This window comes from Topomyia yanbarensis, chromosome 2, assembly GCF_030247195.1.
Source record: "Topomyia yanbarensis strain Yona2022 chromosome 2, ASM3024719v1, whole genome shotgun sequence".
In the NCBI taxonomy this organism is placed as follows: Eukaryota; Metazoa; Arthropoda; class Insecta; order Diptera; family Culicidae; genus Topomyia; species Topomyia yanbarensis.
Window position 1 is genome coordinate 189416001 of NC_080671.1, and position 17606 is coordinate 189433606.

The 17606-nt window shown below is 38.3% G+C and overlaps 2 protein-coding genes across 2 annotated transcripts in view; one reads left to right on the top strand and one right to left on the bottom strand.

Moving 5' to 3' along the window:
* The window catches only part of LOC131682486 (myosin-I heavy chain), a 285951-nt gene that overhangs the window by 17316 nt on the left and 251029 nt on the right, over positions 1-17606 (top strand). The window contains exon 2 of the mRNA XM_058963986.1: positions 5671-6102. The gene's annotated coding sequence lies outside the window, so the exon portion shown is untranslated. The remainder of the gene's footprint in view (positions 1-5670; positions 6103-17606) is intronic.
* LOC131682487 (uncharacterized) lies at positions 13990-16617 on the bottom strand. Its single transcript, XM_058963989.1, has 7 exons — positions 16237-16617; positions 16045-16173; positions 15862-15992; positions 15653-15802; positions 15486-15588; positions 14788-15315; positions 13990-14731 (listed from the first exon to the last, which is right to left on the bottom strand). Exons 1-7 carry the CDS (start codon positions 16558-16560, stop codon positions 14078-14080), a joined length of 2019 nt encoding a protein of 672 aa, XP_058819972.1. The 5' UTR covers positions 16561-16617; the 3' UTR covers positions 13990-14077.

Here is a 17606-nt window from a genome sequence, read left to right on the forward strand (position 1 = left end):
TGTTTTCGTACAGAAATATTCATTCCCTGTAACTCGTTCTGAGAAAGTTTTGCTGTATAAAATACAGTAATCGAACAAAAAAATTAAAATTTATGCACGTATAAATGTCTACGCCCTTTTAAAAAAATGCTCTTGTATCAAAACATTGCAATTGTCAGAGAAAATAAAGGAGATTCATAAACCGAACTCAACTTCAATGTTTCGTTCAAATCGACGATGGTCATATTTTGTGGCCGTTTCTGATGGAATCCGTCACTTTTGAAGAAGGTTACCAACAATGCAATGATCCACGGATATTTTTTCTATTGGGAAAACGTCTTAATTAAGCATAAGTCTTACAATGGAGAATCTGCAAAAGCACTTTGAGCGTTAACATATACCAGCGATGGAAAATACGACTCGAAAAATTAGACTCTGCTTTATAAAACGCTTTCCAAAACTTATATCTCAACTCCGCGATAATTAGTCGGGGACTTTGAATAACTGTATGTAGATTAAAGTAACCAAACGTCCCGAATTAGGCTGGACAGTCACAGATTAGACGAATGTATCCCGCATGGCCGGACGTCCCGAAAAGTGTCCAGCATTTTCCAAAATAATTTTTATTTAACCCTTTATAAGGCAGTGGCAACTACATTGCCATCTTTTCGTTTCGTTCAAAACGTTGGCATATGAGTGAGAAGTGTTCCAATCTTATGAGATCTACTTGTTAGGAGTCTAGCAACTCTTCGTATTACTTTTTATTGAGATACAGTGAAAAGTGGCAGATTTGGGAAGTTTTTTGAAAAATCCTTTTACACAATAAAATTAGGACAGCAGAATCCAGGGAACATTTACTGTTAATCAGGTAAAAATCAGTAAACCACTTTAATTTCTTTTTGAATTTCTGATCCGGCTTGATATGTCTTTATATTTGCACCAATTTCGTTGGAAAAACATCAAACATTACAAAGACTGACGTTTTCTAACGGGTGGTAGCAGCAAAACAGTTTTTATTACGAAATAAATGTAAATATATTCTAAACTAAGCGGACCTTATAAAGGGTTAAAAGTACCTCAGGAATATTGTACAAATCAGGTATAGAAGGTTTTGAGTTATGGTATCCACGTCGGCAATTCTTGAGGCAATTCTGACTTCAACGATGACTTTGACGGCTATTAGTATGTATCATGCTCATGAATTTTCGCGTCATTGTCCAACGAAAATTGTGTAGACAACACGGAAATGTTCAACTTCAAGAGGTTCCTTGAATATATCCCGCATTCATCCCGTAATTATCTGCTCATTTTAATACAGTTCAAATCAATAAACCCAACAAAAGTAATATACCAACTATCATTCGAATAAAATTTAATATATTATCTTATTTGCAAATGAAAATTATTTTGTAATTTTATGGAATGGAAGCAAACCTCAAGATTTCTGTCCTTGCGTTGATGCATTGATATTTAGGATCCAGATGACTTTTCTAATTCGTTTATTTGATCCATGCACGTAACTTGACAACCAACTACTTTATGGTTCGCTTCACACTGGTTCGGGCAAATGCAAAAAAGACACTGAATATCGTGATAGTTAAAAATGGACGGCCTAAGGTTGATCAATCTCGTCGCATCCAGAGGTAAATATGAATATCTGTAGCACCTATATAGCACGAAATATTATTAAGAAGTACATCTGGAAATGCCCAAATAGAGAAACGCGCTCCAAAATCACTCGAGTTTTTCGATATCATTGATGAGAACGGAACGTTTCCTCCTCTGACCATGCTCTGGTGATGTGAGGGATTTGCACTAGATTAGACTAGAAGACGAAACCTTGCAGCGGCTACACGCCATTCAGGGAGCGATATGGTGATCTAAATCATAAGAAATGAGGGCGCAACAAAAATACCACCTATGAGTATCCTGTTCGGTTCAACAATCTGCCCCCGTTGGCCGAATTGTATGACGGTGAACATCAAAACATACAATTTACGACGGACCATCTTTTTATCCTGCGAAATGCGTTGGACAAATTTCGAAAATACGACTAGCGGGCTCCCCATCCATTTGTGGATTTCAGGGCAGCGTACGATCCAATGAAACGCAAAGAACAGGGGTATAATTTCAGCAAATGAATAACCAGAGAGACGTCTCATGTTAGATCGATTGAAGTCAAGCGATGCGCTTACAAATTTATTGTTTCATATAGCTTTCGAAGATTTGATACGAATATTTGTTGGACAAAAGGAACAAATATCACGATACTGGCATAAAAAATATGTTGAAAACTTTTTTCGTACAGTAAAACCAACAAGACTGGTTTCTGAACGAACAACGTGAGTGTAACATTTACCACAGATATTCCTTTTCACGAGTAAATTTGGAATCTAACGTGTCGGTATTGCAGGAGTGCTCTTTGCTCGTATATGCCTAACGTCGGTCTATCTTTAAAAAATTATGCTGGATAGATGCCGCGTCAGGAGAGATGCCGCACTCTCTATATCTCGCATAAGGGGCATAAGGTTATACGGTAGTATGATATTGTGAGTTTTTCTTTCGTAGAATTATATCTCTAGAGATGTAAAATAATCCTTATTAATTACTCATGAAATTTTTATTAATGATTTTGTGCGTTCAGTTGCATCACGGAGTGCCGAAAATTTTTCAGCGCGACATTATAATTTCGTTTTTTTAAATTGTTCGATTTTTTTTGTAAATCATGTATCCTGCCCATAAAAGCATAAGAGTCCCATATTGAAAAACAGCAAGCCGAGAAAAACACTATTGAAGATTTACATTCTCATTGAGCCTTATGGATGGGACAACCATGTTTTGGTATTTTTTTCGGTATTTTCATAACAAACCTGGTAATCTTATTTGTTCATTGTGATTCAGTGGTGATACAGAATACAATCCATCAGATAACTCATTTTCGTCAAAAATCCATATGGGACTCTTATGCTTTTATGGGCAGTATCGGTTGAATTGCTGGGACCTTTTAGAAGGCATTTTGATCATAAGCACGGTCATCCATAATTTTAGAGGAAAATGTCGTCGTCTCCTACAATTGGGAGAGATGCCGCATCAAAATAGCGGGTGAGATGCCGCACTCAATGGAAGAGGATGCATAGCTAAAATGTATTTTTTCACCTCGGAATGTCATTAAATGATCATTTGTGTCAGGTATAGGTTCTTAATAAGGTATATCCACAAACTAACGGACCAAACACATAGGATTATGAGTCTATTTATCTATATATTTAAACGGGCAATATGTATCTAAGTATTAATTACTTCGGTTTATTCTTTAAAGTTTCAGGCACTAATTTTCGTGAACGCATTGATTTGTAATGATGTCAATATTGAGATAAAAGCAAAAATTTGAACGAATTGATGCTTTTCCAAAATGAATCCTTCAAGAACAAAACTAAGTTGTATAAATTCATTGGGAGAGCCAAACAGTGCTTTTAAGGAACTGCTACCAACACATAGATATGTTTATCGCTCGTACAAACATATAGATAAATAGTGCCCTCAATTCAGTTACTCCAACTTAATCGTCACACAAGGTTACGAAAGAAAAATATTTTTAAAATATTGAATAAAAAATGTTTCTGGAAATGGTAGTACCCCCTTAAGAAAAGTGAAGGTGCTAGCTGATTTATAGGTGTAATCAAACTTCATGAAACTCAGCTGAAGACACTTAATCACAAAAACATCAATGAGAGCTGAAAAATACTTTTGTTCGCCATTTTTCAGTTTGTGGCCACGATGCGGCGTCTCACCCGCACACGCGGCATCTCTCCAGCAATGACCTTTTTGTGTAAAATGTTAATGTAAATTTGATGAATTTTTTTTTCATGACAAAAACTATTTCACAGTATCTTGTCGCAATAGATAAAAATGATTTCATCAATTATTGAATGGTTTACTTTGATGCAGGATGGATTTTTAGAATCGGCATCTCTCCCCAAATAACCCTATTTCAAAAATATTCTGTAAAATTTGCGTTTGTTTCCGACGTTAGATCGCTGGATTAGAATAACAATTCTAGCTTAGAAATAAAATTTAAAGATTTTCATGGATAATTTGGATTGAATTGTACAGAAATATTATAATTACTTACTAATTACTTTTCATCCTTTGTTTTAAAATTTTAGCTTAAATTGGACACTACTCAATTACAAATTGCCCCCAAAAGTGCGGCTTAACTAAGTCGTTTGGATTGCTATTTTGAAATTGCTTTTGACAAAATATACGGCTATTGTTCTATGCCCTGAAAATACTTTTTACTGCTGTTTGTGTACTGAAAATGCAGTCAGTTAGAATGTAGAGTACTAAATATCAATTCATTGAATACATCTTGGACTTGGAATTGAGTTTGGGCACACAAACCCAAAACGGGGTGAACAACACTATATGGAATATGCATCTCTCTTTCTTTTGTGGGTACCGAGCAACGCTACGGATTTGGCATCGCTTTGAGCCTACATATTCCGTTTTTTGATTTTTAATCATCTAGTGCTATCGAACAGCTTACACACGTGACGAAATAGCAAAAGATAGTGGACAGAGTGGAGAAAATTTCGAACATGAAAATACAGAAGCTGTCAATAGAGGAATCCTCTTTTGTGCAGTTATATGTCATAGCCGATATTGATCGATTACATTACGGGAGCATTCATAAACTATATCACGCCTTTATGGGTAATGCAATGTGATATTTTGAAACATATGAGAGAAGAGGAGGATACTAGATCGTGCTTGGGTGTTAGAAACTTGCGAAAATTCATGACATGAAGGATGGTAGGAGTCAGCTTATTATATTTTATGAAATCTATAAACAGATATTTTCGCAACACTTCTGCAGAATGTTGTTCACTATAATTATAGCACATTTGCCTCCATTAATTATTTCTCCTGACTAAATATTTAGAAAGCGCAACGGATTATTCTCATTACATGTAATCAAGAAATCAGAAATCTTGTTGTGCGGTGACAGTCGTTAAAAAGTTTTCTCGAAAAGATTACATTACATTATGGTTGACCGTTTTCATATGTAATCCGTACACAGAACACTGTCATAAAACTCGGTTTGTGAGAAGCAACTGATTTCGAAGAATCAATCTTTTGCCAAGCCTGCAGCAGCCGACAATTTTCAAATTCTCATCACGATCTTCCATCATTACTTCGAAACGAGCAGTACCCACAACAGGTCACCCTCCCTGTAAACGTGCAATAGCAATTTTCTTTCTTCTTCCCCTTATATTGGGGTTGGGTTTGTATCTCTTATCGCCTGGCTCGTACGATCGGTCCTGAATATTGCATCGTGAGATGCACCACCGGCAAAGCATGCGTTTCATGCAAATTATTTAACCACACTCCATTAGTACACCCGCAAGTAGTTCACACGCCGCGCCAGGCGCACAGATTGGTGCTTACTTACACGACTTCTACCTCGGGTTACCATATGGTCCAATGCGTGGTGTGGTGTAGCTTGAAACCCCATTGCAGAAAATCAGTATACCATGTAGGTATGTAATGGGATTATGAGAAATACCGTGTATTGATTCATACAACTTAATAAACATCAAGCCGTGTGTATGCTTTTTAGCACATACATTACATAAACTCTCTGGCCTCCGAGAAGGATACTCCTATTACAGAGATTTATGTTAATTTCAGGTACCTACCAGCAACGGCTTTGTACCAGGGGTTCATTACTCGTCGCACGGATTGCCGGCCGATCTGAAGACGATTTTGTTAAAAGGATTTGCGATGCTACGAATTACGGTGCGGTTCGGCGGATAGTTGTTTGTTGTGGTTTTCAATACGCCGAGTGAGGGAAAGGGTGCTTATTAGAGGTGAACCAGCCTTTGCTTGAAACCGGAAAGTGAAACAGTGAATCCAAAGTGTGATTAAATGGAATTAGAGGAAGGAGCAATAAATTTGCATCTGCATTGAATGAGCACTCCAGCATAAGTGATCCGATAGTGAAGTGATAATTGGATGTTCGTAATACGTTCGAATTTGCGCGGGAATCGACTCGACGAGTTGCAGTTTATTTGTGATGGTACCGTGAGAACGCTCGAGATGGGAACGTTTTGAACATAGCAGGTATGTAACAAGTTATATAGTCAGGCTGTTTCATAATCATTTCTTCCATGAAAGCATGCTTGCTAATACGATCAAAACAAAACTATAGCATGATTTTTTATTGAAATTTTCGATTTGATATTCCTCTGATAACGTTGCGAAGTAATAATTTTTCTACCAGGGCATGACATTCACAATGATGTCCATTCATTGTTAGTGCGAGCTATCTGCCCTAGTCTATTGTGATTGGCAGGGCCGTCGAGAGCCGCGTCGTGCCCCAAAAGGCTGGTATTACTGGTGGACCCTTCCAAACATACTTATCTGAATTTTGAATAGAGGAATTGTATGTGTTCAAATTAAACTGTTGTTGAATAGAAAAACGCCAAATACATTATTTCCATCCATATCGAAGATAAGGGGGACAGTGGCATAGTAGCGGGCGGGGGGTTGGGGACAAAATTGTAACAAAATTTGATATCATTGTAGCAAAGTTAAAACTAAATGAGATATAATTTTTTTTCCAAAAATATACACGTCCTCTGTAAGAGAACTGTATTAGATATAATCATCTAATGACAGTGACCTAGTAACAAACGATCAATTCATAAATTGATGGTCTCATAATAGATTATGTTATAATATTGATAGTATAGAAAACTGTCCGCAATCCACTTTCAATTCAGTTATCTGAATATAACTCCAGTTGGAATAAATATCAACCATAGTTATAATAGTGTTATTGTTTTGTTATGCTCTTCTGATCGGGTATATAAACATTATGTCTTCAGTCTTTATCCTTAATATCTTCAACATTATTGTTGGTTATTTGTGGATGATCTCTATAAAGCCAATTCATTAATATATCGTGCGCATTCGTCATCGTGTTCAATAAAATTACAAATATAACTTTTTAAATATCTCTCTGACAAGTTCGGTATGTTCTGAAAAAAGATTTGAATTATCAAAATGAACAACTTTCTATATTACAACAAAGATTTCTCTCCTGTATTTTCAAAGCAATTTGATTATTATTGAAAAATAAAGTTTTTCAAACGGTGATTGGTTATTAACGTGGAAACGGCTGTGTTTACGCCAATAGTGGTTTTGGACAACTCATCAAAAAGATTTGTCATTTGCTGCTATGATTTTCGTGATTAATCCTCCTATAAGTGAGATTTTTCAACAAATTTTTGTTTGATATAAGAAATGAGTCTTTAAAAAAGATGTGGAGATTACTTACACGAATATTTTTGATGAATGCACAAAGTTTTTTTTAAATGCTTGAGAAGTTATAGCTCGTTATATTTGGATGGTCCTCAAAAACATTTTTTTGAATATCGTTTCAATTCGTCGCTGTTGTGCTATCTTATGACAAGCGCCATTTTGCACTTTTCTAGAAAAACAATTTTAAAAGCTTGAGATTAAATATCTTGAAACTTATAAACGGTATAAACAATTCAAAGAAGACAATTGATCCTTCTATCTATTCTGTATTAATGTATTAATATTTAATAGATCGGTTGACTATGTTGCGAGTTTTTATTATAAATGTAAACAAAAGCCGCACTTATACGTGTCATAGGTGTGTATTGATGACAAAGTCTGTATGGCGTGTCATAATCGTGCATGGAGAATTTTCCATAGAAAAGTCATCAATAATTAACTTTTATTCATATCTTTGGCTTCATTTGGTCTATAAACGATCGGTGAGATGCATTCTATAGGAAATGAGTCAGGGAATACAGAAAAAATAATATTTTTGGCTACAGTGTTGCCAAATATGCTATATTTCCAGTTTAAAACTTCAACTGCATTTTTTTCACAATTTGGACGGCGCGTGGTTGAGTGGTAAGGGTGACCGCCACTCATTCCAGTTGGTATGGGTTCAATCCCAACCGAGGTCGTTGAGATTTTTCTGAGGTGAAAAAATCTGTGGTTACGTCTTCCTTCGGAAGGGAAATAAAGCGGTTGGTCCCCGATCCATGAGTTGATGGATCAATATCTAGTCCAGATAGTAGTGGAGTTAGCTCCCTGGCGTCGGTAATGGAGAAGTAGAATCTAACTTCTATACTTACTAACAAATATCATCCTCCCGTGATACTTGTGGAGTGCGCAGTAGTTTATACGGCCTCTAGAAAAAGCAAATATCGGACTAACATTCCTTCGCTTTCCTCCCGCGATCTACGTTCGGGCCTGGCCGGCGCCGGTATTGGTCAATAAACGCTTTAGAATTACCAGGAGTCGCACATTGAAAGATGTTTCGCTACTCCCAAGCATAATTATCTACTGATTCTCTGTGCAACTTCAGCTAGTCCAGATCGATAACGGAGTAGTAGCCACGGGTGGGCGCACAAGCTCAAGCTCAATTGCATTTTTCTCACAATTCGTGTATTATTAAATGATTATGCCATTGTGTTTCTCATATAGTTTTACACATAAAAAAATCTTATACATCAAGACTACTTGAGCTAATCCCCAGACGCAGCCATTTAATGCAAAAAATCAAAAAATTCTCAGCACGTTTATCGCTATAGCTCAGTGACCATACAGAATGTCAAAATTCTGAGAACGCCACTTTGTAGAGTTTTTTTCGACTAGTGATGTGGCACATCTAATCAGTTTACCCCAAAATGGCGTTTGTCATAAGATAGCACAACAGCGACTAATTATCATACCTACGGGTTTCGTATGTACTACGAAGTTATTTCGCTCGTCGAAATACACAAATTTTATAAATGCAAATTTTTTATCAAGTATTTTCGGAGATATTGGACGCTTTTTGAAAACAATAGTTTTTTTCAAATCATTTATAACTCTTTTGGAGACAAGCAATTCTATTGAGTTTTAAAGTGTTGATATATTTATAATTTCATGGCTGCCCGTTTTTGCGCGTTCAAAAGTTATTACGTTCAAAACTTTTGCTAATTTTGTCAAAAATTGCCCAATAACTTCTAAGTCGCAAGAGATAGACCAATGATCTCTTCTGCAAAGATGTGTATCTTGATAATACGAAGAACTTTGTCGAACATACTGAAGCTTTTTCTATAATATTTGAGAAGTTATGATGAAAAAATGTTTTTCAGGGGTCGTTCACAAACAACGGTCGATAACTTTGAGTGTACTATAAATTCAGATTTGTTATCTTTAGTAAAGATGTTCGTAAAAATAAGCTCTTCGGTATTTTTGAATCCTTTATCTTGTTTTTCATACATTGAAAAAATTGTATCAAAAATTTCACTTCAAAGTGGATTAATCTCTATAACAATAGTATCAAAATCATGATCTTGGATCATCATAAAACATTCCGAAGATATCATTGCTGTACGCTTTACCGTTTTCGTGTGAATAATTTTTCGCACGTTTTTGACGAAAAAGCCACTATGCGTTGTGGAGGCTCGGTTTACCGCCGAGGACTACAATGAGTAGATAAATGATAAATGGAGCTAAATGGTTCCTGGTATCGTCACAAAATTGGGAGCTAATTTATATAAGAAACGGACATCGAAATTCCGCCCCATTCTGTAGTCCTTCACTGACGGCGAACATGGACTGGAGAGTGTGCGAGAAGCATCCCCATAGCGACCATCTCAGGCGATTCTGCATTGGCCAACGGACCCTGCATACTACACGGAGAAGCTAAAGTGGAAGACGAAATCCTTTAACAAAAATCCTTTTCTTGAGGCATTTCGACCGGACAGCGGGATCAATTACGTTGATGCGGCTGATCTAACAAGAAGGATTGTGACGGCTTGTGACGTTACAATGCCGCGAAAACTGTAGTCACGCAGTAAACGGCGTCCAGCTTACTGGGTAAATGAGTCGTTCGGTGCGCTATACGCTGCATGTCTCAGAGCCAGAAGGCGGGCTCAGAGAGCAAGTTCGGAGAGTGATGTGGCGACGTTTCGGGAAGCTAGGGCCGCTTTAAAACGGGAGATCAAGGTTAGCAAGCTGGTTTGCCATAAGGAGCTGTACTGAGCAGTGCAGTAAAATTTCATTTCATTCAAACGAAACTGAATAAACGCAGTCAATCAGTCGTCTATGGTAGCATTCATATTCATTTAACGCATCAGTTGCTGTTGATCTGAAGTTCGGTACATGGCACTTCACTCACCGTTGCTTTCAAATGAGTCTCAATTCATATTTAACATCATTCGTTTGATCCTCTTAAATGAATAGATCCGCTTTCAATTTACCCAATGAGCACCAGTCAAATGAGATCCTGGTAAACCTAAGACAGGAAGCGACAACCGGCTTCGTATTGTTGGTTATCTTACCTTTCTTGTGCCAGATGACAGATGAGTGTATGCAGCTAGCGAGGTTGGCAGTGCAGCCAATTTCTTTGTCATATTTAGATATGTTGCTATAAAATACATAATAATGACGAACGTACTACCAAATAACGGTTTTCATTGCAACCAATTCCAATAAGCTGTTATTTCTAGATTCATAATTTTTCGCCTGAAATCTGCGAATTTGAGAAATTTTGAAAAAGAAATATGATAGCCGCAGTATGCTATCATAATTGTACGAAGCTGTCAAATTCATTGCTAAAATCAGATATGTAATTCAGCTATTTTCTTTGCACCTCTACCAATATTTTCCTGTACACAATTCCGATGACATGGTAAAGGGGTAAAACACTTCCACACTGGTTCCGAGCACAGCCAACAGACACGAGAATAGTCGATGTTCTCTTTCAGAAAGAATTCGAAAAGATTTTGCTCGATATGAATGCTATAAATAGGTCATATCGAAGGTGGGTTTATTGATTTGAGGTAACCAAAACTCGCCATATTGGATTCATTGCAAAATGTCCTCAATCATCAGTTTCTGTCATCTACTGACCATCCTTGCAAAAGCGATATAGATATATATTGATTATGGTTTTCACTTTGGTGGTTACCGGAAAACGCCATCTTTGTTTTCAAAATGGCCTAAATTTATAAATTCCGGGATTTTATTACTACTTTAAATGATCCCCATATTGATAGTTATTTTCACTGTTTCTTGGTAACTAAAGGCCGCCATCTTGGATTTCAAAATGGCCTCACCTCCTTTTTAATGGTATTCATGTTGCCCTCATCTCTGATTTCAAAATGACTTTAACCATCGAGCTTGAGCTTGACCTTGTGCGACCTGGTTGCTATCCCGATCTGAATGAAATAACAAGATTATAACAGAACACAATTTTTGTAGCCTATTGTGTTATAAATTAGGTCTCGTTAGTAGTTAAAATAACAGAAATTTATAACAAGTAACAATGCGAGATATAGTTTTGAAATATTTCTGTTATGTGTTTCTGATCGGGTACTCCGTTATCGAACTGGACTAGCTAAAGTTGCACAGGGACTCAGTAGATAATCATTCTTGGGATTAGGGAAACATCTTTTAATGTGCAACTCCTGGTAATCCTAAAGTGTTTATTGATCAAAACTGGCGCAGGCCAGGCCCGAAAGTAGATCGCGGAAGAAACGTTAGTCCGATACTCGCTTTGGCTAGAGGCCGTATAAACTACTGCGCACTTCACAAGTATCACGGGAGGAGGATATTTGGTAATAACTAGATATCGACCCATCAACTCATAGACTGGGAACCAATTACTTTACTTCCCTTCCAAAGGAAGCTTTTTCACCTCAGAAAAATCTCAACGACCTCGGCTGGGATTGAACCCACATCAACTGGGATGGGTGGTTGTCATCCCGATCAGAAACACATAACAAAAATATTTCACAACTATATCTCCCGTTGTTTCTTGTTATAATTTTCTGTTATTTTAACTACTAACGAGACCAAATTCATAGCACAATACGTTACGAAAATTGAGTTCTGTTATAATCTTGTTATTTCATTCTGATCGGGATGCTTACTACTCAACCAATTTCCGTGATCTATCATCTTTGACCTTTAACGAGTTCGACCGTTTACTCCTAAGACAAGACAAGGCAATTAGTAATACGATTGCTGTATATTTCTGTATTTTGTAGTACGTCCATCTCTATTTCAATTTTGGTGGCAAATTTGATTCTAATGAATAGGCTGTTATGCTGGCCAAATTTGCTAGAAACATGTAGTATGTGATAAAAATGTTGGATTGATTAGTTCCAGATACATTTTGGCGAAATGTGAGTTAATAAAACGGTCATTATTATGTGTATTATAGCATCATATCTAAATGTGACAAAGAAATTGGCTGCACTGCCAATCTCGCTAGCTGCATACAGTCATCTGTCAACAAATTATTCAGCAGGGTTCAAGAAAAGCAAGAAAACTAAAAATACAGAGACAACTGCTCCAAGATGAAGAGAAAGAAAGATTCGGGACATTTGTCATTTTTGAGTGTATTTATTTTATACTTGTAAAATTAAGCATGACCGCCGGGCCCCTGGTAGTAAACATAAACATCCGGACGAGCATCCCGATTCTTTGGCGCACGATGAAAAAAGAGAAAAGGTCGAACCAGAACCTGTTATTCAATTGACAGTGAACTCTGAGTGACTCAAACGAAGACGGCAGCAGAACTCAACTGATATAGTGGTGGTATGCTTACAGTGAAAGACTCGCAGTTGCACTTGAAACGAATATTTTCGTTTGAAATTGATATTTTACCGCACTGGTACTGAGAAGTAGATGTCCTGGGGGATGGCGAAGGTGAGAGCCCGTCGACGCCAGCTGAAATGTACCCAGCTAAGCTAAAGATAATCATTGAGGGTCTCTTCCCGAAGCACGATTCAACTACCGACACTGTACGGTGAAAAATAAGGAACAAACACAGACAAGTAGCAAGTGACTAACGAAGAGCTCACAGAAGTGTCGATGCGACTAAAATTAAAAGAAAACCTTTGGTCCGGATGGAATACCAAACGGGGCCCTGAAAATGTGGTGCTGCAGAAGTGTCTAGCCGAAGGCAATTTCCCCGACATGTAGAAGGTACAGAAGTTGGTGTTGCTGCCAAAGCCAGGGACACACTTGGAAAACTCATGGAAACAATTATCCTTAACATGCTGTAGAAATGCACGGAGGGTGAGCGCGGACTATCCAAGATGCAGTTAGGATTCTGCAAAGAAGTATCGACATTGGAGGTAATTCAGGCAATGCTCGGGAGTACTGAGAAGGCATCTAAACAGAAGCTAAGAGTAGATCGATACGGCGCTGTAGAACAGAATAGAACCATGCCAGATCCTGAAGAGCTGCTTGAGAGTAGAGTGCTGCTGTACGAAACGAACGAAGGGCAGAAGTCAATGCGAGTCACAGCGGGCGTTCCTCAGGGCTCCATTTTCGGTTCAAATTTTTGGAACGGGATGTACAATGGGGTCTTGACACTGCGGCTGCCCAGGAAATCGTTGGCTTCGCGGTCGACGTATCACTAATTGTTTTGGGTGAGACACTAGATGGAGTGAAGGTGTCGGTGACGGGTCAAGCTGCAGATAGCTCACCACAAGACGGAGGTGTTGTTTGCAGCAACTGCAAAGCAGTTCAGAGTATGCAGATCGACGTCGGAGGGCACGTGATTGCATCGAAGCGTGCACTGAAGCAATTGATGGGGTTTTTCATTGAAAAACCCGGGGCAGTGTGTTGCACTGGTGTTGTTCTAGCAGAAGAGCAGGCCACTAGACGCGTTTCATTCTCACTTCTGCTAGAAAGTGCAAAACCAGTCCAATCCACCGCCCCGGGGTTTTTCAATAAAAAACCCCATAACCGACAAGAGAACACCAAAATTTCGATTCCTTGAGAAAGGTCCAATAGGGACCGAAACGCCGGAAGAAGAGAACATACAGAAGATCTTTATTAAAAACTGAAATGCCGATTCCTAACTTCTTTAGGTTAACAGTCTAATAAACAGTTTAAAAACAACATTAATTTTCTCAACATTTTCATTTTTCAGTTTTTTAATTAAAAAAAAACACTGAATTTCAAATTGTTGTGTTTATTCACACTGTAATTTTGTGAAAATCTTTTTGATGACTTGCGATGAATCAGATGCGTTAAACACCTCACCTTACGGTGCGTTCAAAATTTCTTCCAGTTCGTCACAACACTCGCAGTAAAGCAAATTTATAATATTTAGCAACAATTGGGGGTATTGTTCATCCACCTTGGGTAGCAGCAGTATTTTACGTGCTATCTCTTCAGCTATAGTTCCTTCTGTCTCACTAGGCTTTTTTACCTTCCGACCAACGATTTCCAATCGCAAGACATCGATTGCTGTCAAAACTCTTTTTTCTACGTTCTGATGAATTATCGCTCGAAATTTCATTAAATTTGTTTCTAGAAACCGCTTCTGTCTTAGAGTTAGATGTATCAGTGGATGATTTTCCACTGTAATGCTACGCTCTATTGCTGCTACCACGGATGACGGTATTTCCAGGTCTTCCGTTGAGCTGTTGGGGAGTTCATTGGAGTGAATCAAATGGTTTACCAGAGAAGTGACCGATGTAACCGGAGTCGGTGGTCGGTTGCGTGTTTTTTTGAAGTGTTCCTGTTCGGTTTGGTATTCATCAACAATTAGTATCTCACCAATCGAGACACGGTGGCGGTCTGTCTCAGGTTGGCTATGCAGAGACGAAGGTTTCCAATGCATATTCCAAGGACTGCATAAAGTACTTCTACGGCGTTCGTTGGACTCGATTTGGTTCCGCATTTTCGTAGCTACCTGCAATGATTCGAACTTCGAACTAGTCATACAATGGAATACAAGTAAGAAATTACTTGTTCAATCAACTGACATCCAGCTTGAACCACCTGTTTTCTGATCTGTGACATAATGCCCACTATTCCATTGGTGGTATACCTAATGGTTTGTCGATCCATCGGCAGCTGTTCAGTAGGCATATTGGTCATATCACTGATCAATTGGCGAGCCGTGTCGATTATCTGGGTACTACTGATGGTTGGACTAATTGTCTTGTGAAGGCTATACGCCATGTTTACCGCGTTCTCTACAGATGCACGCGAGAGCTGTTTCTCGATATCCGGTTGTCGTATCTGAATTTTGTTCCACGCATTCAACATCGCCTTCATCAAAGCCGATTTGGTGCGTTTGTCGTACCTGCTAGCTAAATTTCGTGCCTTCCTACGAGTCAGCTGACGATCGAGGCGTTCATGTTGAGCGGCCGATCGTATCATCCTTCGCTGAACGTTCATCTGTGTGTGCTGGAGTAAGTTTTCAAGGACGGCTTGCCGTTCGGCTTCCGCTTGCTGTGCCGATATGAATAACATTTTGTGACGTTCTTTGCGCTGTTGAAGGGTAGAAAAGAACACCAGGTTGGTTTGAAACTGATATGAATTCGGAGTTTTGCAAAAACTCCATCGGGACGATATATATATATATATCACAGAAGACAAGAGTGGTCAGTTTTGAAAAACAGAAATGTGGCTTCGAACAAATAGATGTAAATTAATCAAACCATTATTCTCTTTGACTCGAGGTTTCGTTTTTTCAGGATTGCCATTCGACGAGTTTTGATGTGATCTCTTACTCTTAATCGTCGTTTAAGTCGTAATCGATATCTAGAGAAAGAGAAATATTTCTTTAATAATCTTTGAATTATTTTATCAAGGTTGTTCGTGTTACGATTTTCTAGAAGCATAAATCAGTGCTTTGTTGTAATTGGATTTTAATGTCCTAAGATGACCGTTTAACATTCTGAGTTGTTTATCTTTTTCGCGACATTCCAAAAACCGATGCAAATTTTTCTCGTACTTAAAAATTGCTTTCAGGGTTCTGAAAATGAAAAAAGACTATGTCTCATTTTATCAAGCGCCTTTTTTTGTGATATTTACCTTTGTTTCTTTGCCCTTCTTAATGAGTTTCCAGCGCACCTCGTGCGTTCCATTTTCCCCTCAAAATCGTAGTGTTTTTTAATGTGCAAAGCAGCTAGCTTGTCGTGGTATGCCTTCCACCAGGCACGATCCTGTAAGATAATGTTTTACTAGTATCATCTCGTACTGTATTTGCATACAAACCAGCTTTTGAAATTCTTTACGAATTTCGTGTTTATGGTATTTCCATAAATAGCTTCTAAATCGATTGAACTCCGCTAAGGAGCATACGACTTCGTTTCTACTGTTGATTATTTCGTGATATTTTAATCCCTGAAAACGAACGAGAGGCTGTGCGTGAATTTAATTACCACTGAAATAAAATTATCTTTCTACATCTTTGATCCTCTCATCCCGGTAGTACCCTTTCAGATGCTTGTCGTGCGGCAGTAGATAACCGTAGGACACGTCGTGACCGAGCGGGTCGGTCAGGTCGAATCCATAGTTATCCGGTTTGGTCCAAAGGTGCTGCCCAAGTTTTCCCCGACTGAAGGTGGGTGGGTGAATTGGACAGGCTATCGCTGGCAGTTTTCGGTCCAGGGCTAGCGTCTCCCATAGCGGCAAGCTTCCATGTTTGGGAAGCGCGAGCTCAGGTTTTGGAATTGACTCTTGAAGACAGGAATACGTAGTAGGACGATGCAGTTGCAGAAATTTCGCCATCTCGGCAGCGGGCGTAGTCGATCGCGGAAGACAGTTCAACAATTAACTGAAATCAGCTTGCTATGATGGACTGCTGACTTTTTGCTCGAAGCGAAACTACAGGTACATTAAACCACGGCTCATATATATATATGTAAGCCGTGCATTAAACAGTTTGTCAGCAACACCCGATGCTATGAAGTCGAATAAAACGACAATTTTAATAAATGTATCATTTTGTTACTTGCAAGTTTCAAAACGATCGGTTCAGTGGGTGAGTTTTGACGAACTTTTTCTTATGATGCAATTTGATTCTAGATATTCTTTCTCGATTAAAAGTTTGAGTTATACAGGGTGTTTGGTTCATCGTTGAGAATCTCTTGAGGGGTGATAGAGGATCAATTTTTGGGGGAAAAATCGTTCTACACATACCGTCCAATCTCATCCGTTACAGAGCTATTGAACTTTTTCTGTAAATAACTGGTTCGCCTTTGAATGCCTCTAATTCAAAAAATGTTCACCAACATCAAAAACAGGGGTACTCATTTTTCTGTCGACAGAAGGTTGGAAAACTACAATTAAATTATTTCTACGGGAGGCCGCATTATGTGTTAAGATTGAAACAGGTGCAATTTTAACCTGAGACAAGTTCTGCATAAGAAGATTGTTGATATTCCTGAACAAAGAAGAACTTTTTTCTTTGCCTTTTGACGTAGGACTACGTATTTGTTTTCGATATGGGGGTGCACTTTGCAAATTGTACAAAAATGGTATGTAACGAAAAGTGGTCCAATTATAAACGCATATAATTCAGCCATCTCACGATAAATTTTAATTTTTTTGCGCATGTCGCCCCAAAATACTTCTAAGAATAGATTCCAATAGATACACCCAAAGATTTTTTATATCATGGCATTAAAAATTTAAATAATGTGCAACCTAGTCAAAATATCGCGCATTTACACACAGAAGGTAGCGCTTCCCAAGTCCAGCACGAAAGATTTGTGTACCTAGCGCGCTATGCTTCTATGAGTGACGTCATCATCGACTATTTAAAGAACGGATTT